This window comes from Schistocerca gregaria, chromosome 10 (assembly GCF_023897955.1).
Source record: "Schistocerca gregaria isolate iqSchGreg1 chromosome 10, iqSchGreg1.2, whole genome shotgun sequence".
In the NCBI taxonomy this organism is placed as follows: Eukaryota; Metazoa; Arthropoda; class Insecta; order Orthoptera; family Acrididae; genus Schistocerca; species Schistocerca gregaria.
This window is the reverse complement of record NC_064929.1, coordinates 88,309,080-88,323,193: the sequence shown is the minus strand read 5'-3', so window position 1 is coordinate 88,323,193 and position 14,114 is coordinate 88,309,080. Positions and strand designations below refer to the sequence as shown.

Here is a 14,114-nt window from a genome sequence, read left to right as displayed (position 1 = left end):
AAATTCTAGAGTTTACCTACATACATTTGGATTTGCAATGTTTGGGGGAAGAGACCAAACAGCGAGGTCATCGGTCTCATCAGATTAGGGAAGGAAGCTGGCCGTGCCCTTTCAAAGGAGCCATACCAGCATTTGCCTGGAGCGATTTAGGGAAATCATGGAAAACCTAAATCAGGATGGCCGGACGCGGGATTGAACCTTCGTCCTCCCGAATGCGAGTCCAGTGTCCTACCAGTGCGCCACCTCGCTCGGTCATACATTTGGGAAGCAAAATAACTGATGATGGTCGAAGTAGAGAGGATATAAAATCTAGACTGGGAATGGAGAGGAAAGCATTTCTGAAGAAGAGAAACTTGTTAACATCAGGCGTAGATTTAAGTGTTAGGAAGTCGTTTCTGAAAGTATTTGTATGGAGTGCAGCCATGTATGGAAGTGAAACGTGGACGATAAATAGTTTAGACAAGAAGAGGATAGAAGCTTTCGAAATATGGTGCTAGAGAAGAATGCTGAAGATTAGATGGATAGATCACATAGCTAACGAGGAGGAACTGAATAGGATTGGGGAGAAGAGGAGTTTGTGACACAACTTGACAAGAAGAAGGGACCGGTTGGTAGGACATGTTCTGAGGCATCAAGGGATCACCAATGTATTATTGGAGGGCAGTGTGGAGGGTAAAAATCATAGAGGGAGACCAAGAGATGAATACACTAAGCAGATTCAGAAGGATGTAGGTTGCAGTAGGTACTGGGAGATGAAGAACCTTGCACAGGATAGAGTAGCATGGATCAAACCAGTCTCTGGACTGAAGACCACAACAACAACAACAAAAACCTACATACACTTTCTTCGAAGTGGAAGTTTACAGAAAGCTTGATGGAAAACTGGGCCATAGAAAACATAGTTAACCAACCTGTACTGACAGGCACCTTCGTGGCTCTTCCCCATAGCACCCTACACACAAGTAATCCACGCTCCACACTTTAACCGAGAGGGCTCTCTCGATCGGTGATAAGAAACATCGGAAGGGTGAACTACAAAAACTACAAAAAGTCCATGATCTGTGCCAACGGTTATGGAATGAAAGTAATAGATAAAACTATGGCGACAAACAACGAACGGAATAGAGGGTAGCAAAAGGAAGTACAAAACATCGCTCTATTACCATATGTTCAAGGTTTCACTAAACCGGTGGGCAAAATTCTGCATCCAGCGGACATCAAACCAATTTTGCGAAGCAGCAACAGAATAAAAGATGTTCTTCGCACAACGAAAGACACACTTGACAAACTGCATGCTGCTGCTGGAGTTCACAAAATCAGTTTGGTTTGTATGTTGTACAAAATTCATCGAAGAATCTCTCTTAGTTATGAAGGAAATGCAGCCAATACTAAGTAAACAAATGATAAGATTTCACACGTAAAAAAATTATTTTGTTATATTTTTGAACATTCACTTCTACGATTTGGAATCCTGAATCCTTCCTGGTCATGTTGACAAATATTTATGAATTTACTTGTTAAGGGCGGTAGGACGTCAAACGGGCCGACTTCGAGCAAGAGAGGCACCACAGGACATTTTAATTTTCACTGTCTATACTTAAACAAATAAATTCATAAAACTTTGTCAGCATGACCAGAAAGGATTCAGAATTCACACTCATAGCAGTGGAAATTCGAAAACATAACGAAATATTTTTTTTTAAATGTGAAATTTTATCATTTTTTCACTTACTAATGGCTGCATTTGTTGATGTAGGTACACTTTTCTTCATAAGTAAGAGAGATTCTCCGATGAATTTTGCACAGCATTCAAACCGTTCTTAAAGGTGTATGAAACTCTGGAATTTTCAAAATTTATTAAAAACTGTGGTAAAAATTGAGGTAATGAACTCTAAAATATGTGTTTTTTCTAAACATGAAGTTTAAAATATAACAGCTCATTCATTTTTTCATAAATTAAATAAATTCTAGAGTTTCATACGTCTGTAAGTATGGTTTGTATGCTGTGCAAAATTCATCGAAGAATCTCTCTAACTTATGAAGAAAACTGTACCTATAGCAACAAATGCTGCCATTAGCAAGTGAAAAAGATGAAATTTGACACGTAAAAAATTATTTCGTTATGTTTTCGAACTTCCACTGCAATGAGTGTGAATGCTGAATCGTTCCTTGCGATGCTGACAAAGTTTTATGAATTTACTTGTAAAAAGTATGGACAGTGGTTATTAAAATGTCCTGTGGTGCCTCTCCTGCTCCAAGCCGGCTCGTTTGACGCCCCACTGCTGTTAAAGAAGAGCACGATACACAGCACCGCGATGTTTGTATTATTACACTCTTGGAAATGGAAAAAAGAACACATTGACACCGGTGTGTCAGACCCACCATACTTGCTCCGGACACTGCGAGAGGTCTGTGATCACACGCACGGCACAGCGGACACACCAGGAACCGCGGTGTTGGCCGTCGAATGGCGCTAGCTGCGCAGCATTTGTGCACCGCCGCCGTCACTGTCAGCCAGTTTGCCGTGGCATACGGAGCTCCATCGCAGTCTTTAACACTGGTAGCATGCCGCGACAGCGTGGACGTGAACCGTATGTGCAGTTGACGGACTTTGAGCGAGGGCGTATAGTGGGCATGCGGGAGGCCGGGTGGACGTACCGCCGAATTGCTCAAAACGTGGGGCGTGAGGTCTCCACAGTACATCGATGTTGTCGCCAGTGGTCGGCGGAAGGTGCACGTGCCCGTCGACCTGGGACCGGACCGCAGCGACGCACGGATGCACGCCAAGACCGTAGGATCCTACGCAGTGCCGTAGGGGACCGCACCGCCACTTCCCAGCAAATTAGGGACACTGTTGCTCCTGGGGTATCGGCGAGGACCATTCGCAACCGTCTCCATGAAGCTCGGCTACGGTCCCGCACACCGTTAGGCCGTCTTCCGCTCACGCCCCAACATCGTGCAGCCCGCCTCCAGTGGTGTCGCGACAGGCGTGAATGGAGGGATGAATGGAGACGTGTCGTCTTCAGTGATGAGAGTCGCTTCTGCTTTGGTGCCAATGATGGTCTTATGGGTGTTTGACGCCGTGCAGGTGAGCGCCACAATCAGGACTGCATACGACCGAGGCACACAGGGCCAACACCCGGCATCATGGTGTGGGGAGCGATCTCCTACACTGGCCGTACACCTCTGGTGATCGTCGAGGGGACACTGAATAGTGCACGGTACATCCAAACCGTCATCGAACCCATCGTTCTACCATTCCTAGACCGGCAAGGGAACTTGCTGTTCCAACAGGACAATGCACGTCCGCATGTATCCCGTGCCACCCAACGTGCTCTAGAAGGTGTAATTCAACTACCCTGGCCAGCAAGATCTCCGGATCTGTCCCCCATTGAGCATGTTTGGGACACGATGAAGCGTCGTCTCACGCGGTCTGCACGTCCAGCACGAACGCTGGTCCAACTGAGGCGCCAGTTGGAAATGGCATGGCAAGCCGTTCCACAGGACTACATCCAGCATCTCTACGATCGTCTCCATGGGAGAATAGCAGCCTGCATTGCTGCGAAAGGTGGATATACACTGTACTAGTGCCGACATTGTGCATGCTCTGTTGCCTGTGTCTATGTGCCTGTGGTTCTGTCAGTGTGATCATGTGATGTATCTGACCCCAGGAATGTGTCAATAAAGTTTCCCCTACCTGGGACAATGAATTCACGGTGTTCTTATTTCAATTTCCAGGAGTGTATTTACTGCGACTACATTTTAGAATTTTCATTATTTAACATTCTATGAAAGAATTATGAATGAACACAGAACCGAGAGGAGGGCGATTTGCAACAGTGGCTCAAATATTCGAGACATTTTAATACTGATAATGTAGCGCCACACTCTGGTGAATTGGTTTCGGTCCGTACGAGTAATGGGGTGTGTTACCCACGTCAGTTTCCTGTCAAGGGGTAGTCCTAAGTAAAAGTTTATTAATGAGGCACCTGTGGGGTTTCAGAAAGCAGCCGCACAGAGAAATATCAGACGTCAGCGTACACTGCATCTCTCCCAGTTTCGACCTGTGACGTGGGTGCAGAAAGCCCCGCTAGGGGGCAGGTGTGCCAGAAAGTGCAGAGAAATCGACCATTCCGTATTGCCACATGAAAACAAAGGGCGTCTCCAGCTCTACAAATCGGGCAGGTGTCACTGTGGCTTTCTGAAGAGCACCAGAAGCGGTGTCTTCAGCGCACTGCACATTCGCGCTGATGCCCGCATGGAGAGCCTGTGGGGGGACTGGGAGAGATGTTCCGCCACTGACGCCCTGGCGCGTGTCGCCCTTGCGCCGCTACGCTGGTACTGACGGGTTCTCCCGGTCAGGGTCCGGCTGCCGCATCCAGTCGGCGAACAGCTTGGTGGCCTGCTGCACGCAGTCGGCCACGCCCAGCTTGCACGCCCACGACACCATGAGCCTGCGGTGCATGAACCCTTCCAGGTCGTCGGACGCCAGCGGCCGCTGCAGATCCACCCACGTCTTCATCGGCTCCGCCATCAGCTGCGTCACGAACATCTGCCGGCACACCAAGAGCTCTCGTACAACTCGAAACGACACTGACAGGCGTAAGGATGCTGTCACCCGCCCACAGATTAGATGTATACTAGATTAGATTAGATTAGTTTTTCGTTCCATAGATCCGTGCTGAGGAGATCCTCGTGGATGTCGAACATATCAATTTTTTTAAAAGCTGAAATAACAATACTAATAGTATGAGTATATACAACACATACTTTTTAAGCTGAAATAACAATACTAGTAGTACGATTATATACAATCCATCATTAGTGCTCAGAGCCATTTGAACCAATCTTCGTGCAGTTGACGATAACCCTAATGTCGGCGTCAGAGAAGTTGCTGCTGTACAAGGTAACGTTGGCCATGTCACTGTATGCAGAGTGCTACGGGAGAACCAGTTGTTTCCGTACCGTGTACAGCGTGTGCAGGCACTATCAGCAGCTGATTGGCCTCCACGGGTACACTTCTGCGAATGGTTCATCCCACAATGTGTCAATCCTCATTTCAGTGCAAATGTTCTGTTTACGGATGAGGCTTCATTCCGACGTGATCAAATTGTAAATTTTCACAATCAGCATGTGTGGGCTGACGAGAATCCGCACGCAATTGTGCAATCACGTCATCAACACAGATTTTCCGTGAACGTTTAGGCAGGCATTCTTAGTCTTGTCTCGATTGGGCGCCACGTTCTTCCACCTACGCTCAATGGAGCACGTTATCATGATTTCATACGGGATACTCTACCTGTGGTGCTAGATCATGTGCCTTTACAAGTACGACACAACATGTGGTTCATGCACGATCGAGCCTGCACATTTCATTCGAAGTGTTCGTACGCTTCTCAACAACAGATTCGGTGGCCGATGGATTGGTTAGAGGCGGACCAATTCCGTGGCCTCCACGCTGTCCTGATCACAACCCTCTTGACCTTCATTTATGGGGGCATTTGAAAGTTCTTGTGTACGCAACCCCGGTACCATATGTAGAGACTCTTCGTGCTCATATTGTGGACGGCTGTGATACAATACGCTATTCTCCAGGGTTGCATCAGCGCATTAGGGATTCCGTGCGACGGAGGGTGGATGCATGTATCCTCGCTAACGGAGGACATTTTGAACATTTCCTGTAAGAAAGTGTTTGAAGTCACGCAGGTATGTTGTGTTGCTGTGTGTTTTCATTCCATGATTAATGTGATTTTAAGAGAAATAATAAAATGAGCAAATGTGGAAAGTAAGCATTTGAGGACAGATGTCCGCATAACATATTTTCTTTCTTTGTGTGTGAGGAATGTTTTCTGAAAGTTTGGCTGTTCCTTTTTGTAACACCCTGTATACAATATATCATTTGTTTCTATTAAAACGTTCGTCAGTGTAGTAGAAGGAGTTGGCCACTACTAAGTCTTTCAGGCTCCTTTTAAACTGATCCTTATTTGTAACTAAATTTTTTATGTTTGCTGGCAAATTATTGAAGATGAGTGCTCCTGATAAGTGGACTTCTTTTTGAACTGAAGTAAGTGCTTTTAAGTCCTTGTGCAGAATATTTTTGTTCCTGGCATCGTATGTATGAACTGAGCTGTTTGTTGAAAAAGAGATATATTATTTAGGACAAATTTCATTAAGGAGTAAATATACTGAGAGGCAGTAGTTAGTATACCCAGTTCTTTGAAGAGGTTTCTACAGGACGTCCGTGAATTTACTCCACAATCAATACGCATTACACGCTTTTGGACTCTGAAAACTTTTGTTTGACTTGAAAAGTTACCCTAAAATATTATACCATATGACATTATGGAATGAAAGTAGGCAAAGTATGCAAGCTTTTTCATTTTTATGTCGCCTATGTCTTCTAAGGGGCAACGGCCTTGCCGCAGTGGATACACCGGTTCCCGTCAGATCACCGAAGTTAAGCACTGTCGGGCGTGGCCGGCACTTGGATGGGTGACCAGCCTGGCCGCCATGTGCTGTTGCCGTTTTTCGGGGTGCACTCAGCCTCGTGATGCCACTCGACATGATAGTAGCGGCTCCGGTCACAGAAAACCATCCTAACGACTGGGAGAGCGGTGTGCTGACCACACGCTCCTCCTATCCGCATCGTCATCTGAGGATGACACGGCGGTCGGATGGTCCCGATGGGCCACTTGTGGCCTGATGACGGAGTGCTATGTCTGCTAACACTCGAATTGCAAATACAGATTTCTAAGGCGTTTCTGCAGTTCTGTGGTGTGCTCCTCCCAACTGAATTTATCATCAAGTTGTAATCCCAGGAATTTAAGGCTGTCAACCTCTTCTATCTGCTCTTCTTCATGTCAGTGAGTTGGCTTTAATCCATTTATTAATATCTGTGAAAATATCGTTTGCAGATCTTTCTAGAACTACACTCGACACACTATTTATTGCAATACTTGTGTCATCTGCAAACAAAATGAACTCTGCTTCTGCCAGTGTATCTGATTAGAGATCATTAATGTACACAAGAAAAAGCAATGGCCCTAAGATGGATCCTTGTGAGACACCATATGTAATTTCTTCCCGTTCTGATGATGACTGATGACTTAATTCACTAGTCCCTTGCACGGACACCCTTTGTTTCCTGTTAGCGAGGTATGACTAGAACCATTTTGCAGCAATGCCCGTGACACCATAGAATTTTAATTCATTTAAAAGGATGTTGTGGTTCACACAATCGAATGCCTTTGACAAATCACAGAAAATACGTGCACCTAGTAATTTGTTATTTAATGAACTAAGTACATTTTCACTGTGGGGTGTAAGTAGCCTTCTCGGTATCAGGACCCTTCAGAAATCAAAACAGTGTTCTTGATAATATGTTATTTGCGGTCAGGTGGTTGAGAAGCCTCCTGTAAATTACTTTTTCTAAAATTTTTGAGAATGCTGGCAAAAGGGAAATCGGTCTGTAGTTTGATGGGACTGGTGCGTGTAGGTTTGATAGCTGTACTTTCCCTGACTGAACAGGTTCTGAATAGCTAAGTAACTGGTCCAGTTGCTAACAAGTTCTCCATTTTTTTTAGACCGTAGCTACGACGGATGTTCCGTATTGATTTACACTTCATTTTATTCCCATAATTCGCAGTGTGCCATTTTACTCACCATTACAATTGCAAGTACTTTGGTCTGACGGTAGGTGGCATAGCAATCACTATCAGTGTTATCCGTGCACAGTACTCTCCATTTCCCCAGCTGATGTCACTATGTGAGCAGAAAACGTGGAGTGTGACCGTCAAGGGCAGTGCTGGAACGCAGTTTCTGTGCGGTGACGGTGCAAACACTTCCGAGAGTCACAAGCGCTTGGCACAATCCCGACGATCGCTCCTGCAACACGAGAGTGCTCGCCCCGTACAAGTAGGGCAAAGATGGCTCCCATTCTGGAACTGCCACACCCACCGTATTCTCTCGATTGTTACCTATTCAGGGCTATGAAGAAGCCTCTGTGGAGAAATCACTTTGCACATATCCAGGCATTGTTAGCGGCTGCCATGTAGTGGCAGCTATACACTACCTGTTACACAAGGTTCGTATCCCACCTACTTACTAAAAATAGGATAACATACCACAGACACTTGTGAATGTGGAGCACTCAGCACCTTATACCACATCGTCTGCGAGTGTACCACTAGACGACACGTTCCAGGTCAGGACAGGTATGGCTTTGGTGACGCAACTGTCTGCAATATAATTAGGTACCAGGAACTGTGGCATAAGCTGAACGGCTAAAGTATCAGCCTATAACCATCAAGCCTATGTGGCTGAGAGACAAGCGAGAAGAGGTCATACAGCGTGACAGCGAGACATACAGCGGTAGAACATCCGCTTCCAGCAGCAGTCAGGAGAGGATGATCCAGAAGGATTTCCTGTGACCCTGACTGCCATCTCGCAATCCGTACAGCTCGAGTGGCAAAGAACCACTGCCCTGTTGATTCTGAGTTCTGCCTCAGTGCGCCAGGGCTAACCGGCTAACCATCTAGGCAAATGATAAATGTAGGTCAGTTCTGATACCCAGTAAAGTAGAGTAGTGTAGTGAAGTGTAGTGTAGTGCAGCGTAGTGTAATGCTGTGTAGTGTTGTAAAGTAGTGGGTAGTAGAATTACAAATAACAAAATTTGCAATCCAGTGATGCAGCCTAGTACAATACAACAATAGCATCTTACTTCTGGTTCTGGATGAGCACATACTTGTGTGCAGGATAATGAAACGATAGCACTGCGAATTCTTGTCTTTCTCTTGAAAATTATCATCTTTCCCTTCTTTTTAATGTAGAAATTTTATGTAGGTTAATTCCCCTAAAGCCATAATCCTTAGTTGTACTACCACATTTGAAATCATTTTAAAATACACTACTGGACATTAAAATTGCTACACCATGAAGATGATGTGCTACAGACGCGAAATTTATCCGACAGCAAGAAGATACTGAGATACGCAAATGATTAGCTTTTCACAGCATTCACACAAGGTTGGCGCCGGTGGCGACACCTACAACGTGCTGACACGAGGAAAGTTTCCAACCGATTTCTCATACACAAACAGCAGTTCACCGGCGTTGCCTTGTGAAATGTTGTTGTGATGCCTCGTGTAAGGAAGATAAATGCGTTCCATCACGTTTCCGAAATTGATAAAAGTCGGATTGAAGCCTATCGCGATTGCCGTTTATCGTATAGCGACATTGCTGCTCGCGTTGGTCGAGATCCAATGACTGTTAGCGGAATATGGAATCGGTGGGTTCAGGAGCCGTGCTGGATCCCAACGGCCTCGTATCACTAGCAGTCGAGATGAGAGGCATCTAATCCATGTGGCTGTAACGGATCGTCCAGCCACTTCTCGATCCCTGAGTCACCAGGTGGGGACGTTTGCAAGACAACAACCATCTGCACGAACAGTTCGACGACGTTTGCAGCAGCACGGACTATCAGCTCGGGGACCGTGTCTGTTGTTACCCTTGACGCCGCATCTTAGACAGCAGCGCCAGCGATGGTGTACTCGACGACGAACCTGGCTGCACGAATGACAAAACGTCATTATTTCGGATGAGTCGAGGTTCTGTTTACAGCATTATGATGATCGCATCCGTGTTTGGCGACATCGCGGTGAACGCTCATTGGAAGCGTGTATTCGTCATCGCCATACTGGCGTATCACCCGGCGTGATGCTATGATGTGCCATTGGTTACACGTTTCGGTCACCTCTTGTTCGCATTGACGGCACTTTGAACAGTGGACGTCACATTTCAGATGTGTTTCGACCCGTGGCTCTACCCTTCATTCGATCCCTGTGAAACCTTACATTTCAGCAGGATAATGCACGACCACATGTTGTAGGTCCTGTACGGGCCTTTCTGGATACAAAAAATGTTGGACTGCTGCCCTGGCCAGCACGTTCTCCAGATCTCTCACGAATTGAAATCGTCTGGCGAATGGTGTCCGAGCAACTGGCTCGCCACAATACGCCAGTCACTACTCTTGATGAACTGTGGTATCGTGTACCTATACATGCCATCCGAGCTCTGTTAGATTCAATGCCCAGGCATATCAAGGCCGTTATTACGGCCAGAGGTGGTTGTACTAGGTACTGATTTCTCAGGATCTATGGACCCAAATTGCGTGAAAATGTAATGACATGTCAGTTCTAGTATAATATATTTGTCCAATGAATACCCGTTTATCATCTCCATTTCTTTTTGGTGTAGAAATTTTAATGGCCAGTAGTGTATTATGTACAACATTTCGGTTTGTACTTCTATCCAGATCACATACTAAAAGGAAATAGCTAATAAATGGATAAATGAATGGCCTGCGTTTTATCAAAGGACTCCAGAAAAGTAGTTTGAGGGGCCTACAGAAGTTATAGGGGTCAAACTGGGACAATGCACTGGGTCATCCATGGCTGTCCTTATGGTTGCACTCTATGCAAGTCGTGCTGAACTTTGAACCCAACATCTGAGTCAAGTGATGGGTGGTAAAAGACTGAGCTTCTACCGTTACATGCTATTCCTCGCTTTCAGTAACAGGTTTTTCCTTTGATAGCTGAAACCAAGCAATGATTTTAACAATTCAGTGGACTGTTGTATTTGTATACATGTTGAAAGACGTGCACTTCATTCACTACTGAGTGCTCGCATTTCATATTTCTAATCCCAGCATTCTAGTATTCGGTAAAATAATAATTCAGGCAATATTAATAATGAAACTTCCTGGCAGATTAAAACTGTGTGCCCGACCGAGCCTCGAACTCGGGACCTTTGCCTTTCGCGGGCAGGTGCTCTACCATCTGAGCTACCGGAGCACGACTCACGGCTGCTACTCACAGCTTTACTTCACACAGTTTTAATCTGCCAGGAAGTTTCATACAGCGCACACTCCGCTGCAGAGTGAAAATCTCATTCTGGAAACGACCCCCAGGCTGTGGCTAAGCCATGTCTCCGCAATACCCTTTCTTTCAGGAGTGCTGGTTCTGCAAGGTTCGCAGGAGAGCTTCTGTAAAGTTGGGGGGGGTAGGAGACGAGGTACTGACAGAAGTAAAGCTGTGAGTACCAGGCGTGAGGCGTGCTTCGGTAGCTCAGATGGACGCCGGCACGGTAGATCAGCGTGTTCGGTCGGAGGGTTACGTGCCCTCTGTAATAAAAAAAACTGAGTTAATCGATCAACAACGAACTTCAATGGATGTCTTACGACGTCCTCCCCGAGCAGATGCACCGAACAAAAGCGAACAAAATGAGATCCAAGTAAAAAAAAAATTAAAAATAAAAAAAAGATGGTAGAGCACTTGCTGGCGAAAGGCAAAGGTCCCGAGTTCGAGTCTCGGTCGGGCACACAGTTTTAATCATCCAGGAAGTTTCATATCAGCGCACACAGGGATGTTATTGTCGTGTAATCACTCCTGTGTGACGGGCTGGATAGATGTCTGCGTGTTACACATTACATCCCTCTTCAACTGTCGCGGTCTCTGTCAGTCAACAGACGAGGTCGCCCTGTACGCTATTGTGCTGTACGTGTCCACTTCACTATCAGATCGGTAACAGTGGACCTAGAGATGTTTAGAAGTGTGGAAATCTTGCGTACAGACGTATGAAAAAGTGACACGCAATCACCTGACCACATTCGTAGTCCGTGAGTTCCGCGGAGAGCCCCATTCTGCTCTCTCACGATGTCTATTGACTACTGACGTCACTGATATGGAGTATCTGGCAGTAGGTGGCAGCAGAATGCACCTAATATGAAAAACATGTTTTTGGGGTGTCCGGATACTTTTGATGACATAATGTACGTTCATACACTAAAACGCTGCACAACTTCATTTACAATTTGGTCATGGGTATATACAAAAACGATGTCCCCTTCTACGGCTGACTCGGTTCGTTTCCTTGTACTGGGTATGGTTCGAAGGCCAAGAAACAGACAATGGCCAGGATAGCTTTGTGCTGACCACATACCCCTCCATACGCCATCTGACGACGCCACTGGCGAAGGATGACACGACGGTCGGTCGGACCGGATTGACCTGCCTGGGGCCAAAACGAGGAACTTTACCTGCACTTAACTCTATTCAAACACAGTAGCTCCCTTCTACCACTAAGTCACGCCTCTGCAGCGACACATCCTGCTGCTCTGACTGACACGTACTGATCGGTCCACTGCCGTGGCTTACGTCGCCAGTGGAGGGTCATGTGGCTACATTGTAGCGTTTCGTCTGTAGCGTTTCAAAACAGCCAATGAGCTCTTTTGAGTAGGTAACTAAAATCTTCCCCATTGCAGTTACTAATATCCTGTGTGAACAATTTGTGGGGATACAGAGTAAAGGATGTTGTGATGGGGGGAATGAATAGGGCAGTTAAAGATATAGTAAAAGAAAAAGACAAAAAGATGATTTTTGCAGATGATATGGTAATATGGGGTGATAAAGAGGTAGATGTACAGTTACAGCTTGATGCGTGGAAGGAAATAATGAAAAGGTATGGATTAAAAATAAATAAAGATAAGAGTGAAGTAATGGTATTTGGAATAGAGAAAGGAATCAACAGAAATATTACCTTGAATGGAAAACCCCTCAAAGTGGTAGAAACGTTTACTTATTTAGGGAGTGAAATATCTAGGAATGGAAGAATAGTGAACGAAATTAATAAGAAGTTAGAGAAGGGAGGCAATTTCTAACAAACAATAAAACAACTAATTTGGAATAATGAAGTTTCAGAAAGAGCAAAACTCCTTATGTATAAGAATTATTACATCTCTATTGTCACCTATGGTGGAGAAACATGGACAATGACAGAAAGGGACTGGAGCAGAGTGCAAGCAGGGGAAATGAAATTTCTCAAAGCAGTTAAGGGAAAAACAAGAATGGACAGAGTAAGGAATGTAGAGATTAGAAAGTATGAGAGAAGAAATTGAAAGAAAGAGATTAAGATGGTATGGGTATGTTAACAGGATGCATGAGCAGAGACTCCCCAAAATTAAGGAAGAACTAAAGATGGATGGGCAAAGACCTAGCGGGCGCCCAAGAACACGGTGGAAAATGGGAGTGAGAATATCTGTAGAAAGGAGAGGTGTGACCTGGCAGCAAGTGGAGGAAGAAAAATGGAGGACCGAGCCAAATGGAGAGGACTCATCAGCACCCATACCCGGCAGTAGTTGGAGTGGGATTTGGATATAGATAGATAGATGGAGTAAAGGAATTGGGAGAATGTGGAGAAGAGGAATTTGTGGCGCAACTTGACTATAAGAATGGATCGGATGGTAGGAGACGTTATGAGTTATCAAGGGATCATCAGTTTGATACTGGAGGGAAGCTCAGAGGGTAAAAATCGTAGAGGGAGACCAATAGACGAATACACCAAACAGATCAGAAGGATGTAGTTTGTGGAAGTTGCTCGAAGATGAAGAAGCCTGCACAGGATAGAGTAGCATGGAGAGCTGCATCGAACCAGTCTCTGGACTGAAGACCACAACAACAACAACAACTTGGAGCAGAACGATGACATAGCCTCAGACGTAAGTGAAGCAGGTGGCAGACTTGCAGCTCTTTGGAAAGAACCTTTAAGATTGTTTGTAAAATACTTGTGTGACCCATCTCAAAATACTGCTGAAGCGTGTGGGATCTATGACAAATAAGCATAACGGGTGATGATATAGCTATACAGAGAAAGTCAGCATGAATGGTCACAGGATACTTTGACCGATTGGAGAGTGTCACAGATATCTTGAGTAATGTGACATGGCAGATATGTCAAGGTACTTGTCAACTGTTATGTGAAAGCAAGCTTACTAGCCAAGTTTCAAGGACGAAATAGTGAATTAGGAATATACAGTGCGTTAATTTAAGTTCGCTACTCGGCTGTCCAGGTCTGAGTCGATAAAAGTCGGAAGGATTCAGTCAGTCAACGTATCATAGGTGACAGTACTGTATAAGGCAGGCATTGTCCTTTGCTGGGTACTGGTTCGTGCTTCATCTGTCCTGTACTGTTTCCTTTTCTTCTCATAAGTTTACGTAACTGATGAAGTGCAGAGTTCTTTATTGAACGCGTTATATCAATTACATTTACGAGAACAATGC

General features: G+C 45.3%; 1 protein-coding gene and 1 pseudogene across 3 annotated transcripts in view; one reads left to right on the top strand and one right to left on the bottom strand.

The window, feature by feature from the left end:
- The window catches only part of LOC126293406 (aminopeptidase Ey-like), a 424,028-nt gene that overhangs the window by 56,196 nt on the left and 353,718 nt on the right, over nt 1-14,114 (bottom strand). For all 3 annotated transcript variants that reach the window (XM_049986620.1, XM_049986618.1, XM_049986619.1), the window contains exon 11: nt 4,347-4,552. In XM_049986620.1, the coding sequence (XP_049842577.1) occupies nt 4,347-4,552 (206 nt within the window). The remainder of the gene's footprint in view (nt 1-4,346; nt 4,553-14,114) is intronic.
- Nucleotides 6,407-6,524, top strand: LOC126293784 (5S ribosomal RNA; annotated as a pseudogene).